The sequence below is a fragment of the Corythoichthys intestinalis genome, chromosome 2, assembly GCF_030265065.1.
Source record: "Corythoichthys intestinalis isolate RoL2023-P3 chromosome 2, ASM3026506v1, whole genome shotgun sequence".
Taxonomy (NCBI): domain Eukaryota; kingdom Metazoa; phylum Chordata; class Actinopteri; order Syngnathiformes; family Syngnathidae; genus Corythoichthys; species Corythoichthys intestinalis.
The window spans coordinates 70,453,095-70,473,160 of record NC_080396.1 but is presented as its reverse complement, the minus strand read 5'-3'; the positions used below and the strand labels follow the sequence as shown (position 1 = coordinate 70,473,160).

Below are 20,066 nucleotides of genomic sequence, written 5' to 3'. Positions count from 1 at the left end.
GGTCCCAAAATGTACAGAAAATTCTCCCAAAAAATTGCTGAGAAGCATGTTTGCCATGACAACTCCATCCCCATCTAAATAAAACAAAATTTTTCCTCGATTTGGCCCAAAATGAACACGAAGTGACCAAACATCAATAGGAAATTACTTGGAAATGCCCCACAATTAACAGAACTGACCCAAAACCAATGGGAAGTCACGTGTTCCGAAATCAGTAGGAAATTATCACGACTGGACTCAAGGCAGGAGTTTTCTTGGTTCTAGGGCTGCAGCCATCGATTATTTTAGTAGTCGATTAATCGATGAACTGAGTATCTTATTACTCGATTATTCCATCTAAGGAAAATAAAAAACAAAAATACCTGAGATGACCCTCAAATGGTATACATATATATATATATATGTATATGTATATATTTTTTTAATGCGGATCTAAGAACAACTGTCCGCTAGCTTATATGCTATAAAATGCCAACATTTTTCGTTTTGTTTTGTTTTTTTCAGCTAGATATACCTATAAACTAAATTATGAAGAAGAAAATGAACCAAACTGTATAGAAGTGCAACATTAATGGCTCAAATCATCATGAGGTGACACAAAAGCAACAGGAAGTGACCTGGAAATGCCCCAAAATCAACCGGAAGTGACCAAAACTAATAGAAAGTAACACGTAAGTGTTCCTGAATCTATACAAAGTGACCCAAAATGTAGAGGAAGTGAACTAAGAGTGCCCATGAAATAACGTAGAAGTGACCCAAAATCGACAGGAAGTGACGTGGAAATGCCCCCAAATCGACAGGAAGTGACGTGGAAATACCCCCAAATCTACAGGAAGTATCCACGGAAAAAGAAATGCCCTAAAATCAATAGGGAATGTGCCGAAATGTATAGAAGTAATCCAGTAATGCTCTAAATCAGTGACCTAGAAATGCCCTCAAATCAACAGGAAATGACCCAGAAAGTCCTATAATCACCAGGAAGTGACCCAAAATTAAGAGAAATTACATGTGTTCCGAAATCCATAGGAAGTTGTCATGACTGGACTCAAGGCAAGACTCAAACGCAGAGTTTTCTTGGTTCTAAGGCTGCAGGTATTGATTATTGTAGCAGTCAATTAATTAGTTAGTTCGAATAATTGAGTTCTCGGATAAGGAACACAAAAAATGAAAATACCTGAGCTGACACTCAATTGTTATGAAAATAAATAAATAAATAAATAAACAAATAAATAAATGAGGATCTAAGAACAACAAAAGAACAACTGGCTAACTTACATAGCAAAAGTCAGCTAGCTTAAATGCAATAAAATGAAAAGTTTTCTTTTTTTTCTCTTTTTTTTTGTTCTTTTTTTTTTTTTTTTACAATGCTCTTAAATGGTTCAAACACATAGTTCCACCAAAAAACGGCTAAATATACCAATAAACTAAATTACGATTGCATTAAAAAACATAAGCTCACACAAAAATTTAGCTTATCATACACTTCATAATCAGTGTTGGGCACATTACTTTAAAAAAGTAATTAGTTATATTTACTCACTACTTCTTCCAAAAAGTAACTGAGTTAGTAACTGAATTACTCTATAGTAAAAGTAACTAGTTACCAGGGAAAGTAATTATTTCCGTTACTTTAAAAAGAAGCTGTTGTATGTCAAAGAATTTGAAATTTTCTGAGCAGTATTCGAGTCAGTTGAATAGAGAAGAACAGACAGGTAGTTGTGTTATAGAACCTTGTAATATTTATTGCACCTCACCAGCAACAGATTTATCCTACACTGAAGTGCAACAAAAATAAACAGTAAACAATATAATAAAATAACAATCATCAGTAAACAATATAAAGTGAGTTTAATCAATTAAATCTAACTCTCACAACCCGAGACAACTGGTCAAGTAGACATAGCCTACTGTACTTCAAGTACTTTGACTTGAAATAGTGTTTATATCTCCACCTGGTAAAGGACAAATTTTCCTCTGAATGCTCTGCCATCATATCCCTCTGCATTTGTTTTGCTTGTGTGTGTTTGCCGCACGTGCTGTTTCGGTTTCTGTGTGAAAACACCGGCTCTGATTGGCTTACCATGACACATGACTCTAACCCTCAGCCATTCACAATCACTTCCATCGCATCTATCCAGGTCGTGCATTCAGGTAGCCTCGTCCCCCTACTCCTCCCGTCAGCCTCAAAGCGTCTGCCGTCCTCAAGATGGAAGCAGCATTCTTGCTGGCTGACAGTGGGGGATGGGAACAAGGCTAGCATTCAGGTGTAGCAAAAACAGAAACGTTAGCAAGCTTTGGAAAGCATTGTTTAATTGAATGAGCAGGGACAAACAGCCTGGAGTCATAAGAAGTACGTGCTGTAATATTCTGATACAGAATTATCCGAGGCACCCTAAACTGCACACGGCGCCAATATTGTTTTGCTTACATGATGCAGGAGTGAGTTAGAGACACGGCCTGCCAAGAGCCATACGTTTGTGTTAATGTTGAAGTTATATGTGCTACTAAAGAAACAGAGAGCCAGCACTTCCTGTGTGGTATATCTTTGCTAAGAAAAAGCACAAAACAAAACACGTGCACTATTCTCGAACCTGAACGCACCCAAAGTCTTGGATGACAAATTAACAGAGCAGAGTAGACTCGCTACGGCTGGTAGTTTCTTCAATTTCTTCAGAGTAAGTAAAGCACCGCTTTTGACCGTCAGTAACGGTAACGGCGTTGTAACGGCGTAAAAAATGATTACCCCGTTACTGAAAAAATAACGCCGTTATGTAACTGGGTTATTTATAACGGCGTAATTCCCAACACTGTTCATAATTGTATTGACAGGTCACAACCGTCAGCCACTGCGCAACGCCTTCAAGTAAGGGGCCGTCCTACAGTCCGCTTCTGTTATTCGCAGTCCGTCGGTCGCAGTTAGTAAACACATTCAGCGATCCAACGCCGGATTTAGGTTGAAAAAGTACGAAAGCTGTACCGCATACAAACAGGAAGGATTGTCTCAGGAGTGATTTGTTCAAGGATTCAAGGTAATTATTATATTTTTGGTACCATGCATGCATTTTGAAACGTTGTGAAAAAAATTAAAGGGAGAAATTAACCGCTACGGACTAGCATCATTCTTCAACATATTTACGTAAAATAAATGCTAGCTGCAGGTTTTTTTTTTTTGCTTTTAACCAATAATTGAGACTGTTTTACATCCATATCTATAAAGAATTCAGGGATTTAAGCATTTATTCACATTTCAACAAAAAAAGCTCTTTTTTCCGTGATTCCACTCGGTCAGCTTTGAAGGCCACGCCAACAATGCAGGCCCCCTATTAATCGGCCCGCGCCCCGTGTCCTGTCAATATCATTATGAAGTCTATGAGCTTATGTTGGTCTTAATAGGGAGCAGGTATAGTCAGCCATGTAAAATGAGTAATTTCATATTCACTGTTGCCACTAGATGGCAGTGTATCCACCCAAAGCAATAAAACTAAATGCAAATACTTTCAAAGCAAACCATTACAACGCCACTTTATTCAAACGAATACTCAAAGCAGAAAAATTTAAATCAAATATTTTTTTCTAATCAAATTACTTGAGTTAATTGATTAATCGTTGCAGCACTACTTGATTCACAAAAAATATAATTTATAGAAAAAAATTACAATATAATTTCTCAACGTAAAAACAAACTACCGTTATTTTCAGACTATAAGCCGCTATTTTTTACTTCATTTTGAATCCTGCGGCTTATAGACCCTACCCACGTGACGTCACAACTCCGCTCTCCTGAATGGTACCGCCCACTTGTCCGTCAAAACATAGTGTTAACCTGTTACGGCTACGTACATTCCTCCTATTTACGGCGTGTTTTTCTGCTCCTTAACATTAATAATCAAAATGGTGAAGGCGTGTGTGGCTGTTGGTTGCACTAACAGAGAAGATGGAAGGAGAGACTTGAAGTTTTACCGTATTCCGAGGGATCCAAAGAGGAGAGCGAAATGGACGGCTGCAATTCGACGTGAAAACTGGGCACCAAAAAATCACCACAGACTATGTAGTAGTCATTTTATATCCAGTAAGATGCATTTAAGATATACTTAGAGGGTTTTGGGCTGACAAATAACCACAATTAAGATCACTGCGAGGCTAATCGCCGACAACATACGACGTAGTACGACATAGTTTCAAATTCAAGATGTTTGTGACTTCCCTTTCTTCCACCATCGTTATTTTTTGAATAATATTTAGCTGGTACCAAGTGAAAGAAACTGGCCTCGTCTACGGGGCTGACAAATAACCACAATTAAGATCATTGCGAGGCTAATCGCCGACAACATACGACGTAGTACGAGATAGTTTCAAATTCAAGATGTTTGTGACTTCCCTTTCTTCCACCATCGTTATTTTTTGAATAATATTTAGCTGGTACCAAGTGAAAGAAACTGGCCTCGTCTACGGGGCTGACAAATAACCACAATTAAGATCATTGCTATGCTAATCGCCGACAACATACACGTATGTATGTAGTGAGAGTGCTATCGCTAAACCATATAAACATTAAAAGCCTTAACTCCATTGACAAACGACATGAAATACATTAGACTTGACAGTGGATGTTAGCAATAACAAAAGATTTTGAATTGAAAATTTCGTAACTCACCTTTCCAAGCACAAGATAGATTCCTGCCGAATTTTCGTGGACGAGGACCTGTTTCACCCAACCAGCAACGAAGTATTTATAAGCCTCCAAGCTCTTGAAGTTTTTCAAATTTTCGTGAGAATAGGCTGATTTTGTGTGGACAAGATCATTGTAAATATCAGCGTAGCAGATGTCAGGCAGACAGGGCGAAGACAGTGGGTCGAAAAACATCGATTTGGGCATCAAATATGGATCTGGCGACTGTATAGAATGAAGCTTTTCCACATAACGCCTTTTATGCAACACATCCAGTGAGTTTACGGCATCAGAAAGCACCGGGTCTTCCATGAAATGCATTTTAAATTCCTTGATCAATTGAAAACAATGCTAATACAGAGACAAAATGACGGACAAGTGGGCGGAACCACACAGCGAGCACGTGGTTTTGTGACGTCGGTGGGTAGGGTATATAGTCCAGTGTGGCTTATTTGTTGATTTATTTGTTAATAGGCAACACATGCCTCCTAGCATGCAATGCAGCGCTACAGATGTAAATAACAAAGAAAAATCATGTTCTGTGCTAATTATGTCTTCAGTTACTGTTCCAGTTATTTCGTTAATTGCATAACATAAGACTGTCATATGTATGACCTGCCACTTTCATGGGCATTACTGAATGCTTCTGACAGATGTCATTAAGTGTCATCCAGCAAATTATGTCATTAACTCCATTTATGTCGAGGTTGGATCTTTTACATACATTCAAAAGTAAGATCATTTGCCGGATGACACAAAATGGCATCAGTTATAAGCATTCATTAATGCTCATGACAGTGTCATGTCATAGTTATGATTGTCTAATGACAGTCTTATGGTACCACTGTCAAATAAAATGTTACCAAATACTATAAGTAGCAATTAATGAAACAACTGGAACAATAACTGAAGAAATAATTAGCACAGAACATGAATTTTGATTGTTATTTACATCTATAATGCTGCAATGCGTGCTAGGAGGCATGTTGGACGATAACAGTATTGACAGCTGGTGGCAGAAGAGGTTCACTGTCTCCCCCAAGGGAGCAGTGATGGCCCAAATGAAGCTTCTTGAAGCAATAAAGCTTTTCAGCCAATTGGTTCAAAGCTTCATGGTGGTTCATTTGATCTTATGACGGTCCAGTGATGCCGCTGTTAAATAAAGTGTTACAGGTTAAGATCTTTTGATGTAAATATCCAATAATACAGTGAGGACAGCTGCGGCTTATATTCCAGTGTGTCTTATCTATGAACAAATGCTGTTTTCGTGTCACATTTGATGGGTGGCAGCTTATAGTCAGGTGCGCCTTGCAGTCCTAAAATTACAGTAGACAGGTAGGCAGGAAGGCAAAAACGTTATCAAAAACAAAAAGTAGCAAACAACACAAAAAGGCTTACAGTACATACAGTTGTGGTCAAAAGTTTACATACACTTGTGAAGAACATAATGTCATGGCTCTCTTGAGTTTCCAATTATTTCTACAACTCTGATTTTTCTCTGATAGAGTGATTGGAACAGATACTTCTTTGTCACAAAAAACATTCATGAAGTTTGGTTCTTTTATGACTTTATTAAGGGTGAACAGAAAAAAGTGATCAAATCTGCTGGGTCAAAAATATACATACAGCAGCGCTAATATTTGGTAACATGTCCCTTGGCCATTTTCACTTCAATTAGGCGCTTTTGGTAGCCATCCACAAGCTTGTGGCAAGCTTCTGGTTGAATCTTTGACCACTCCTCTTGACAGAATTGGTGCAGTTCAGTTAAATTTGATGGCTTTCTGACATGGACTTGTTTCTTCAGCGTTGTCCACAAGTTCTCAATGGGGTTTAAGTCAGGACTTTGGGAAGGCCATTCGAAACCCTTAATTCTAGCCTGATTTAGCCATTCCATTACCACTTTTGATGTGTGTTTGGGGTCATTGTCCTGTTGGAACACCCAACTGCGCCCAAGACCCAATCTTCGGGCTGATGACGTTAGGTTATCTTGAAGAATTTGAAGGTAATCCTCCTTCTTCATTATCCCATTTACTCTCTGTAAATCACCAGTCCCATTGGCAGCAAAACAGCCCCACAGCATAATACTACCACCACCGTGCTTGACGGTAGGCATGGTGTACTTGGGGTTAAAGGCCTCACCTTTTCTCCTCCAAACATATTGCTGGGCATTGTGGCCAAACAGCTCGATTTTTGTTTCGTCTGACCACAGAACTTTCCTCCAGAAGGTCTTATCTTTGTCCATGTGATCAGCAGCAAACTTCAGTCGAGCCTTAAGGTGCCGCTTTTGGAGCAAGGGCTTCCTTCTTGCACGGCAGCCACTCAGTCCATGGAGATGCAAAACACGCTTGACCGTGAACACTGACACCTGTGTTCCAGCAGCTTCTAATTCTTGGCAGATCTGCTTTTTGGTGATTCTCGGTTGAATCTTCACCCTCCTGACCAATTTTCTCTCAGCAGCAGGTGATAGCTTGCGTTTTCTTCCTGATCGTGGCAGTGACAAAACAGTGCCATGCACTTTATACTTACAAACAATTGTTTGCACTGTTGCTCTTGGGACCTGCAGCTGCTTTGAAATGGCTCCAAGTGACTTTCCTGACTTGTTCAAGTCAATGATTGGTTTTTTAGATCCATGTATGTATATTTTTGACCCAGCAGATTTGATCACTTTTTCTGTTAACCCATAATAAAGTCATAAAAGAACCAAACTTCATGAATGTTTTTGTTACAAAGAAGTATCTGTTCCAATCACTCTATCGGAGAAATATCTGAGTTGTAGAAATAACTGGAAACTCAAGAGAGCCATGTCATTATGTTCTTCACAAGTGTATGTAAACTTTTGACCACAACTGTATGGGGTCAGATTATTTTCTTAGGCTGTGGACAAAAAGCCTGGCTTGGGTGACACATATGCAGACAGTAACATTCTGGCACAACACAAAGGGAACACTGACTATATATACACAGACGGTAATGGGGAACAGTTGGAACCAATTGGTGAATATGAAGGACACGAGGAAGGGCAAGGGCTCTGAAACAAGGAGGGAAAGACCTACAAAATAAAGCAGGAAATAACCATGACACACCAAACCTCACCACGGTGTGACAGAAGTGACCCAAAATGTAGAGGAAGAGAACTAGGAATTCCCCCCAAATAATCAGGGAGTGACCTAAAATCAACAGAAAGTGTACAAACAGGAAGGATTATCTCAGGAGTGATTTGTTCGAGGATTCAAGGTAATTATATTTTTCGTAACATGCATGCATTTTGAAACATTGTGAAAAAATAAAAAATAAATAAATGGGAGAAATTAGCGGCTACAGTATTGGCATTATACACGTAAAATAACTGCTAACTGCCAGTTTTTTTGCTTTTAACCAAGAATCGAGACCGTGTTATATCCATATCTGTAAAGAATTCAGGGATTTAAGCATTTATTCACAAGAATTTTCAGCGCAAAAAGCCCTGTGTTGTACTAAGGGGGCCACTAATTTGCTTACTGACTAGCATCATAGTTCACAATATTTGCGTGAAATAAATGCTAACTGCACTTTTTTTTTTTACTTTTAACCAAGAATCGAGACTGTTTTACACCCATATCAATAAAGAATTCAGGGATTTATGCATTTATTCACAAGAATTTTTAACAGAAAAAGATCCTTGTTTACATATGGCGGCCGCTAATTTGCTTACTGACTAGCATCATAGCTCGCAATACATACAGTGCTGCTCAAAAGTTTGTGAACCCCCTCAACATTTTGGAATTTTCTATTATTTCAACCTGATTTCCTAATCAATCAATTCAGTAGTTTTTTTTTGTTTTTTTAACAGTTGTGTTGTCGAGACTAAATTAAAAAGAGTTTTCATCAACTGATGTAGGTGCAAAATTGAACTGTTTGGTCACAACCAAAACCGCCATGTCTGGCGAAAAGTCAACACTGCATACCACCAAAAGAACCTTCTCCCAACAGTGAAGCATGGAGGTGGGAATGTCAAGATCTGGGCTTGCTTTTCATCCTCAGGACCTGGACAACTCCACATAGTCCAGGGAATCATGAATTCTGAGGAATATTGTCAAATCCTAGAACATAACCTGACGCCATCTGTTTTGAAGTTAAAGCTTGGCAGAAGGTGGATCATGCAACATGATAATGATCCAAAGCATTCCAGCAATACAACCAAGGAATGGCTGAAAAAGAAGAAGATCCGTGTTCTGGACTGGCCCAGTCAAAGTCCTGACCTAAATCCCATTGAAATGCTGTGGCGAGACCTGAAGCGAGCAGTTCATGCCAGACGCCCATCAAACCTCTCTCAACTGACTGCGTTCTGCAAGGAAGAATGGGCAAAAATCCCCCAAAGTAGATGTGAGAGGCTGATTAGTCACTACAGAAACCGTTTGGTTGAGGTAATCTCTGCAAAAGGAGGCGCAATATCCTATTAACTGAAGGGGTTCACATACTTTTGCACACATGATATCTGAGTTTTTCTTAAATCAACCACTTTTGTTAAATAAAGAATGACAATATAACTATTTCTTTTGTTTCAGTCCATTATTTGGAATGTCAGTATTGTGGATTTGGGTATAACTTAACATTTAATAAGGTTATTTTAGTTTTTTTTACAAAAAATCTGACCATCGCTGTGGGGTTCACAAACTTTTGAGCAGCACTGTACGTAAAACAAATGCTAACTGCACGTTTTTTTTGTTGCTTTTAACCACAAAACCAGACTGTTTTACACCCATATCTATAAAGAATACAGGGATGTAAGCATTTATTCACAAGATCTTTCAACGTAAAAAGCCTTTTGTCTGTGATATGGCGGCCACTAATTTGCTTACTGACTAGCATCATAGTTTGCAATATTTACGTAAAACAAATGCTAGCTGCACTTTTTTGCTTTTCCTACAAAACCAGACTTTAACAGAAAAAGCTCTTTGTCTGTGTTACCACTCGGTCAGCTTTGAGGGAGATAGGCCCCCTATGAATCAACCCTGCGTCCCGTGTCCCGTCAATACATTATGAAGTCTATGCAATAAGTTACCTGGCAATGCTCCACAATCACCAGTAATTGCCCCAATACCAATGGAAAGTGACCCATAACTGCCCCCAAATCAACAGGAAGTGACAGAAAAAACAGGAAATGCCCGAAAATCAACAGGAAAACAGCCAAAACGTACAGGAAGTAACTTCAGAATGCACCAAAATGTACAGGACTTTACCTGCGAATACCCACAATTAACTCATTACCTGCCATTGATAGCGATAACCATCCAATTCGTTTCAACTGTAAATGCTCATCTTCCAGTGCCATTGACATTGCTAGACATGCAATCCATTTGGACTGCGAGGGGCCTATGAACGAATGTTCATTCGCTGCCACCCTCCCACTTCAAATGGATGGGACGTCTACCTTCATAAACAAACGTTGGCGTCACCGCGTCGCAAGGTGCTCGCTAACCTTGTAGCGAGGCGGCTCATACGCTAACCAAATTAGCGATCGACGAGGAAGGTCACACCTAAGCAGGCGATCGCGATGGTGCTGATTCAGTATAGCTCCGGCTGAAGGTGACCCCTCCCTCCCGTGCCTCCCGTCTGTCCCTCCCTTCCTGTCTCACCACCTCGTATCGATCCCACTTGTCCAACTCGCATCTGACTCAAGGATACACGGATTCATGGCCTTCTTAACATTTCAGCCAGGCCCCTGTGCAAATTGTAAGAGCGCACGTGACGGAAAAAGGTGAGCGCCGGATTGTTGTGGATGTTTTGGACTAAGAATAGCAAAGAAGACAAGTGCGGAATCTAAATGCATCGCCGGGAGCAAAGGTTTGGACCACAGATGGGAGAATGTGCCCTGTCAAGGGTAAACTGCTAGCGTCATGAATATGCATGAATGAGGGGGGGAGCTACCCACCTAGCTAGCTTGATAGCTAATTAGACAATCAGCAACTCCCTGATGCCTTCCTAATAAAATAGCTAAGACGCGCCTCATCCTGCTCGCCTTTCCCGTACGGTTGCAAATTTGGGACAATTGTCGGCCAATGACACAAGCTCTTTGACGGAATGACCCGGAAATGCTCTGAAATCAAATGAGAGTGACCCAAAACCTACAGGAAGTGATGCATAAATGCCCTAAAGTCAACAGGAAATGACCTGGAAGTGCACAAAATTGACAGGTAGTGACCAGTGAACAGTAAATTATTTTGAAATGCCCTAAAGTCAACAGGAAACCATGCAAAATGAATGAATGAAGACCAGGATATGCCCCAAAATCAATAGGAAATTACCCAGAAATGACCCAAAATCGACAGAAAGTGACCAATTACGAGGAAATGAGCAACAATCATTGTACATTATCCAATATGTATAGGAAGTACACCAGAATTGCCCTAAAATCAACAGAAACTGACCAAAAATGTACAGGGAGTGACTCGAAAATGCCACAAACTCAACAGGAAATGATCCAGAAATGCCTTGAAATTAACAGATTATCCAAAATAAACAGCATGGCACCAAGAAATGACCCAAAATCAACAAGCAGTGACCTAAAATTGAACCTAAATCAACAGGAAGTGACCCAAAATCAACAGGAAGTGATCCAGGAATGCTCCAAACTCAACAGGAAGTGAGCAAAAATAACAGCAAGTCACTCAGAAATGACCCAAAATAAACAGGAAGTGATCCTAATTGAACAGGAAGTGATCCAAGAATGCCCCAAAATCAACAGGAAGTGACAAAAATAAACAGCAAATCACCCATAAATGCACCCAATATAAAAAAGAAAAGACCTGGAATTTAACCTAGCAGGAAATTACCAAAAATTAACAGGAAGTGATCCAGGAATGCATAAAAATCAACAGGAAGTGACCAAAATAAACAGCAAATCACCCGGAAATGGACCCGAAATCAACAAGAAATGACTCAAAACAAACAGGAAGTGACACAGGAATGCTTTGAAATCAACAGGACGTGACCAAAAATAACAGCAAGTCACCCAGAAATGACCCAAAATCAAGAGGAAATGACCCAGGAATGCCCTCAAATCAACAGGACATCAAATAAAATAAACAGCAAAACACCCAGAAATGACACAAAATAACAAAGCAGTGACCTACAATTGAACCTAAATGAACAGGAAGTGACCCAAAATGAACAGGAAGTGATCCTGAAATGCCCTAAAATCAACAGGAGATTAACTAAAACAAACAGCAAATCACCCAGAAATGGACCCAAAATAAACAAAAAATTACATGGATTTGCTAAATCAACAGGAAATGGCCCAAAATACACAGGAAGTGACACAGGAATGCTTCGAAACCAACAGGAAGTGACCAAAAATAACAGCAAATCACCGAGAAATGACCCAAAATTAATACGAAGTGACCTGGATTTGAACCTGCATCAACAGCAAGTCACCCAAAATGAACAGGAACTCACCTAGGAATGCTTCAAAATCAACAGCAAGTTACCCAGAAATGACCCAAAATCATCGGGAATTGACCATAAAATCTACAGAAAGTGACTTGAAATCGAGCCTAAATGAACAGGAAGTAACCCATAATGAACAGGAAGTGCCCCCAAAATCAACAGGAATTGACCAAAATACAGTACTGTATACAGCAAGTTACCCAGAAATGACTTGAAGGAATCTGACCTTCTAGCCAGACCGCCGGAATCGCGCCAGCCGAAACGCCAAATCCGTGCTGGCGCAGCTCCAACCCAGGCCGGCAAGACCCCGACAATCCAGCCAGAAGGGCGCGTTCACCTTAGTCTTAACCCTTTTTACTGACTCAATTTTGAAAGGTTTAAAGAAGGCTCACCGAGAACAAGTTGACAATTTATTCGGGTCGACATCGATCAAACAGAAAGGCGAAACAGACACAGACTCAGGTGAGGAGGCAAACTCGTTCCAACGTCACCATATCAGAAGTCAACGAAAGGTTCCAGAGAAAAAATGACAACGCTTAGTGAAACATTCAGTCTTTTGAAGGCTCTCGAGGGGTGGGCCGTGGGCAGGAAGAAGGGTGTGTTTGGGATTTATTGGCTGTTTGTGGATTGGACAGGAGGATTTGGTTAGTTACTGTTGTCAGGGCAATGAGGGTTGTGGATTTTGCCACCTCAGCGTCAAACGGGCTCTTGGAGTCTTATCAGTCGTGTTATCCATTGGATATCAGGCGTTCTCCAATGTTCCTTGTGTTGGGACACAGCGTCCTGCCATTTGTTCTGGACTATCCGTGAGAACTGATTGCAAGAGTTGGTGCGTCAGTCTTGCTGACGCACACGATGAATTTCCGTGATATGAAGGGTGTCGAGTATCTTTTATGCCATATATTCTGCTTGTTTTCCTTAAACTATGGTGGTATAAGTGCTATTCATTTTATATTGGGTGTGTTAGAGTAATACAAACAGTCAAACAGTAAATACGAGAAACGATACTATTCCCTGATTAATTAATATTAAGTGTGTTAGAATAATGCAAACTGTTAGAGAAAAGGTACTATCTTCTTCAGACTCAAAACAGGAGGTGACCCAAAATAAACAGCAAGTCACCCAGAAATTACCCCAAATCATCAGGAAAGTGAACTGAAATCGATGCCGTCACATAGAAATAGCATCTTGTTCGTCTTCCCCGTCGGTCTGCCGACTCGGGACAATTGTCAACCAATCACAAGCCGGCGACAAATTCATCACAAGATCCTTGACAGCAGAGAGCAAAAGAGCAGCCAATCAAGTCAGGGCCAGGCACGTTCATCCATCAGCCCAGTGACACAAACACGTCGGCGCAGGTTGCCTTGACATGAACAATAACTCTGAAGACGATTGAGACGTGCCATTAAATTACTTGTTTTCATTCTTCTTCTTTAGCCGGATTTGCAGTGTCAGAGTAATTTTGCAGTCATCATCTTGTGGGTGACAGTGGCAGCTGAGAGTGTCAGAAAAGGCCAGATGTGCCCTGCGAGCCCATTTAGATATCATATATATGAAGCTAGATGTCCTCAGGTGTTCATTCGCTGCCAATCCTTCCACGTCAAATGGATTGGACATCTAGCCACGGTGTAAATACCAGATGCTTTGACATTGTTCAAATAATATTTCTAAAAAGGGGTTTAAAAAATAGATACATTTGACTTATTTAAATGTCAAATCATTGACTGTAATGGCAATGTCGCCCCTACCAACATGGCCGCCCTGAGGTCATGCTGGTAGGGGCAATGAAACGTATTAACGTGCTTCTGCCATTAATTAAAAGAGGTTATCACACACAAATAACTTTAAGCTAGTTATGACTTCAGTTTAATGTTAAAGCATTGACTTTGATGAGAATGTCACGTCATGGCGGCCATGTTGGTAGGGGGGATGAAAGGTCTTTTCATGCTTCTGAAATGAACTTATCACAAGTAGACATCCAATCCATTTGAAGGGGGAGGCTGGCCACTTTGTTCATTCGCTGCCAACCTGCCAAGTAAATAGCAGATGCTTCGACATTGATCAAATAAAAACAATTGAAAATGGGTTGAAAAATAAGATAGGTTTGATTTAATTTAAATGTCAATGCATTGACTCTAATGGTAATGTCGCCCCTACCAACATGGCCGCACTGAGGCTATGTTGGTAGGGCCAATGAAAGGTCTTTTCGTCCTTGTGCCATCAATTGAAATGAGGTTATCACACACAAATAAGCTAGTTATGACTTCGTTTTAATGTTAATGCATTGACTTTGATGATAACATTGCCTCATGGTGGCCATGTTGGTAGGGGCGATGAAAGGTCTTTTCATGCTTCTGAAATGAATTTATCACTAGTAGACGTCCAATCCATTTGAAGCGGGAGGCTGGCAACTTGTTCATTCGCTGCCATCCCTCCTGTTTCAAATGGATTGGACGTCTAGTGGTGTCAATGGCAACATAAAATGCCCACAAATCAACAGGCGGTCACACACAAATTTTCAAAAATAAACAGCAAGTCGTCTGAAAATGCCCCAAAATCAACACAAAGTGACCTTGTTACCCAAAACGAACATTTTTTTCATTCGCTGCCACCCCTCCTGCTTCAAATGGTTTGGATGTCTGGCGCCGTCACTGGCATACAATGAGTTAAGCATGACTAAAATCCTGGTCCTCTGGCCAAGATGCACTCTCCCAACAATTAGTTTATTACTAGAAGACGTCCAATCCATTTAAAGCTGGAGTTTGGCAGCGAATGAGCAAACGCGTGTTCATTTGCTGCCAATCCTTCCATTTCAATTAAGTTGGACGTCTAATGCAGTCAATGACAGCTACTGAGTTAAAAAACAACAACATTTTTTTCTCTTGCCGATATGCACTCTATATGTGCGACACTATACTCGAAACTTAAATGAGATTTCCATTCATGTGAATGGAGAAGGATGATTTGAGATACGAATGTTTTGAAATTGAGGGTTAAATTACCCTCGCTAAAACAACCTCGAGACTTTTTTGGGGCAAAATGACGCAGTTGTGTCCAAAGTTGAGCCGCCCACGTGACTCGCCTCACGCCCGTCCGTACGTCCCGCGACGTGACGTGACACGAGGCTCCCTCCCTGCCCTGCCCTCTACGGAACTGACCTGCCGTGCCGCTGACACACGCACATTCTTTTCAAGCAGTTGAGGCGCTCAAAGAGGATCCGTTTGAAGGCGTCTATGTACATCCTGCGCGGCGGAAGGAAGCTTCGGATGTGCCGATGAGTGTCGCGGCCGCCGCGTCCCGCTGGAGGAGAGAAAAGTCGAACGGATGCGCGCGGACGAGAGGGAGAGAGAGAGATGGAGGGAGGGAGGGAGGGCGGGGGGCACGTTGACACGCTCAAGCACGCGCACACAATCTGGCAAGCAGCTTAGAAGCGTGTCGCTCTACGGATCAATGCCTGACATGCTCTCTTGACTTGCGAGCCAGCGACGTCATGTCACGGTCATCAAGCACACTTTCGTGCACGCGCGCGCGCTTTCTCCGCTTATAATGCAAATTCATCCCATTTCCATGCGCTGCACCTGCATGCATTTGGCTGGGGATGCTTTGCTTTAAATTAAATTATATTTCTAAATTTGGAATGTATTATTTATTTATTTATTTATTATTAATAATGTGTCTGTTTATTATTAATTGTTATAATTATTAAGTATATTTTGTATTAATTTTTATAAAATGTAAATAAAATAAATACTTAAAAATATATTTTAATAAGTTTATTAGTATTTATATTGATTTATTGTATACATATATTTTTAATGTATATATATATATATTTTTTTTAATATGCATGAAATAAAATAAAATAAAAGGAAATTTCCAAAAATACTACATGTGCACACAGGGGCGGAACCTAGGGGGGTGAGAATGCGACTGGCCTCTAAGGGCAGGGGCGCTGGAAGTCACTCACATCAGACTGTGCTGAGGATCTTATTTTGTTTTTCCCATCCAAAAACAACCATTTCGGTCCATATTTGTCATGCTCGTGCGTTTTCTCCATACAAGGCATGCACAATGGCAATACACACGCATGCTGGATAGTTTACGTAGAGTGGTATGACAAAGTATCTGAACCTTTTGGAATTTCTCACATTTCTGCATAAAACAACCACCAAATGTGATCTGATCTTTGTCAAAATCACACAGATGAAAAAATAGTGTCTGCTTTAACTAAAACCACCCAAACATGTATTGGTTTTTATATATTAATGAGGATAGTATGCAAACATTGACAGACGAGGGGGAATAAATAAATGAACCATCACATTTAATATTTTGTGCCCCCCCCCCCCCCTTTGGCAGCAAAAACTTCAACCAGACTCTTCCTGTAGCTGCAGATCAGTCTGGCACATTGCAGGACTCATCTTGGCCCATTCTTCTCTACAAAACTGCTGTAGTTCAATCAGATTCCTGGGATGTCTGGCATGAATCGCTGTCTTTAGGTTATGCCACAGCATCTCAGTGGGGTTCAAGTCTGGACTTTGACTTTGCCACTCCAAAATGTGTATTTTGTTTTTGTAAAACCATTCTGAAGTTGATTTTACTTCTGTGTTTTGGATCATTGTCTTGTTGCAGCATCCATCCTATTTTTTTAGTTCAACTGTCAGTCCACAAAACATTTTGCCAAAACGTCTGTGGAGTGTCCAATTGCCTTTTTGCGAACATTACACGAGCAACAATGTTTTTTTAGACAGCAGTGGCTTCCTACGTGGAGTCCTCCCATGAACACCATTCTTGGCCATTGGTTGATGAGTGCACATAGATATTGGACTGTGTCAGTGATTTATGTAAGTCTTTAGCAAACACTTTAGAGTTCTTTTTTTACTTCTCTGAGTATCCTGCGCTGAACTCTTGGCATCATCTTTGGTGGAGTGCCACTCCTTGGGAGAGAAGCAACAGTGCCAAACTCTCTCCATTTGTAGACAACTTCTCTGACTGTCGATTGATGAACATTGATAAACTAGAGATGGTTTTGTATCCTTTCCCAGCTTTATACAAATCAACAATCCTTGATCGCAGGTCCTCAGACTGCTTTTCTGACCGAATCATGATCCACATCAGACAATGCTTCTCATCAAGACAATTCTTACCAGGTGTGTGTTTCATTGTGGGCAGGGCAGCTTTAAACCATTCATCAGTGATTGGGCACACACCTGATTTAAAATATTTGGTAAAAATTGGTTTCAATTGCTATTTAAGTCTCCATTGATAGAGGTTTCACTTACTTATTTTTCCCCCTTCTGTCATTGTTTGCATGATATCCTCATTAAAATATGAAAACCTATAAATGTTTGGGTGGTTTTAGTTCAAGCAAAGACTGTATTTTCATTTGTGTGATTTTGACAACAAAGATCAGATCATATTTGATGGTGATTTTATGCAGAAATGTGAGAAATTCCAAAAGGTTTAGATCAGAGGTTGCGCGAGACTTTTTCGTTGTCTGTCATTTTGACTGACAGTGTCATAAAAATCCGGTCAAAATCTATTTTTACCCGTCACTTACATTTTTAAAATGATAATAATGACATATTCAATAGTATTTAGTTTTCATTCATTTTTAATTAATATTCTGTCGAACAAGCTTAACAAGAGGCAAACAGACAGCGGAGTGCACCAATCAGCGACGGGCAGACGTGCCGTTAGCAAAGCGACGAGGGCAGGACGGGGGACTTGTGCGCGGAAGTAAACATACGAGGAGAACGGAGTTTATTCAGCATGGCTAGCGCGAGACAAACTGTTGTCAATGACTCGATGTGTTTTAGCTCATTTAAAACTGAATTTACCGCGGATTGGAACATATTCTCGGCTCTCCCGTTCGCCATCCGTGTTGTTGCAGAGACGACTTTCGGCGCGCAAGAGTGACGTTGATCGTGAAGAACACGTCACACAAATAAACAAATCTGATTTGTCGATTGATTTTGTACCTACTCGACAGGCTGTGTCCCAGACTTTTCTCTCAGTGTTTGAAAAATACAGGGAGAACAGTCTGGCCGTGCCAAGCATACACTCAGTTGCCTTGACATTTTTCCGAGTAAGGCCAAAGATGTCATGCATCAAGAGAGACAATAGCTAATTAATATGCTCACTCGCCACCCCGTGGTCTGGGGTGTGAATTGCAACCTGTCAAAATGACAGATGGACTTCAGTTTTTTCCGTCACCGTTTTAAAAAACCGGTCAACAACGGAAAATATTCGGTTAACGCGACCCCTGGTTTAGATACTTTTTCATACTACTGTACTACTACTAGGCTACCACAAGGACAGCGTTCTATTTTATGTACAGTGTGTGTTAGGGTTTTGGTATTGGAAATAAAAGCGTCCGTGTATTATAATGCATATCCCGCAGCTAGAAGGCGCAATGACACACAAACACATTGGACAACTGAAAGGTCCAATAAGCCTCATTTTAACACCCGCTTTTCACAACACACAAATAAATTGCACATACGAATATCTAACAGCGCTTTCCACACCGGCAGCTCAACAGCAACAACAAACAATAATAGGGATACAATGCAAACTATTTGAAGTTCTCCACGGTCTAAATCTGTAGCTAATTTTCCTCGCTTAGCACTATTATAAACTATCGTAATCATCTTCATTTTCGACCTCGAATTGAATTCTAGAAAATTTTGTTTTTGTATAGAAAAAAATCGCTTTTTCAACATACATATGTTGATCCCCAAAGTTAAATACGCAATTGTGTCAATATGTTTTATTTATTGATTTTTTTTTTAACAACAAACAAATAGAATCTACCAAAACACTTTTCCCCCCAACACCAGGAGGGTGCTAAAGTACCCTCAGCACCCCACTTCCCGCACCTCCGTCAAAGGGGCCCGGTTTGCGGGCGTAAAGTGGGAGTGGTTGGGCGAGGAGAAGGTCAAAAAGAAAGGTAAGATGATCCGCGGAGCTGTAATATAGTGTTTAAGTGTTAAAATATCTCTGCAAGCCGCTTGGCCGATTGTCTGGAGAGGCCCGCAAAAAATAAAAAACTTCCACTTGCACCTCACACACACTAGTACATCGGGCAATCGTCTTGAGGGGCCTGCGAAAGTGTGGAGGGGCTCGCGAATACGGTAATTGTCCACTGGTGCCCGCACTCCGTTGGACATTCCACTCAGGGGGTCCCATTTATGCTCATCGCACCGGGGCCTTGTTCACATTTGATCTGCCATTGTGTGCATATATAATATTGGTATTTTTTTTTCTTGTCCACTTTTCCAAGTTTGAAATGTTCCAAAAATTACTGCATCGAGTTTGTCCACTTGCAGCGAAAAGGCAGATTTTTCGACAAAAAAGCTCCATGAGTTTCCGATGGTAAAAACAGTTAAAATTTCAAATTTCCAAAAGTATCTCGTCATACCTTTCATATCTGATTCTGTTAATTTACACACACACAAAAAATCAGTAAATCAAGGTATTTTCCAGAAAAATAAGGTTCCACCAAAATTTTACGAAACATCGCTATTTATTTCCAATGGCCTCGTTCATTTGCGATGGGAAAATTAACAGGAAGTGACCTATAAAAACCCCAAGGTCTAAGGGAAGTGACACAGAAATGCCTCAAAATCAACAGTAATTGACCCGAAATCAACAGGAAGTGACCTGTAAGCACCCGCATTTACTGACAGGTCACTTCCCATTAATTTTGGGGCATTTACAAGTTAGTTCCTATTGATTTTGGGTCACTTCTTGTTATTTTGGGGGCATTTACAGGTAATTTTTCATTGAATTTGGGTCACTTCCTTTTTGTCTTGGGTCATTTCCCTTAATTTTGGAGACTGGATATGCTGTCAACCGTCCCAGTTAAAATTGATTGCACGTCTAGCACCGTCAATGGCAGCCAATGAGTCAATGAATGTGCTTGGGGGATTTAGTGGTGTGCTTGTCAGCCCCTAATTCACTTTATGCA

General features: G+C 40.5%; 1 protein-coding gene across 2 annotated transcripts in view; it reads right to left on the bottom strand.

Moving 5' to 3' along the window:
• LOC130907147 (membrane-associated guanylate kinase, WW and PDZ domain-containing protein 3) overlaps positions 1-15,404 on the bottom strand; it is a 148,605-nt gene extending 133,201 nt beyond the window's left edge. The window contains exons 1-2 of one of the 2 annotated variants that reach the window (XM_057821983.1): positions 15,253-15,311; positions 7,763-7,836 (exon numbers count right to left, since the gene is read on the bottom strand). Coding sequence is in view for 1 of the 2 variants with exons in the window: in XM_057821982.1 (XP_057677965.1) it covers positions 15,253-15,335 (83 nt within the window). In the remaining variant the exon portion in view is untranslated. Of the gene's footprint in view, positions 1-7,762; positions 7,837-15,252 lie in introns of both variants that reach the window. The other variant, XM_057821982.1, reaches the window with a different exon arrangement.
• Between the last annotated feature and the right edge of the window lie 4,662 nt (positions 15,405-20,066).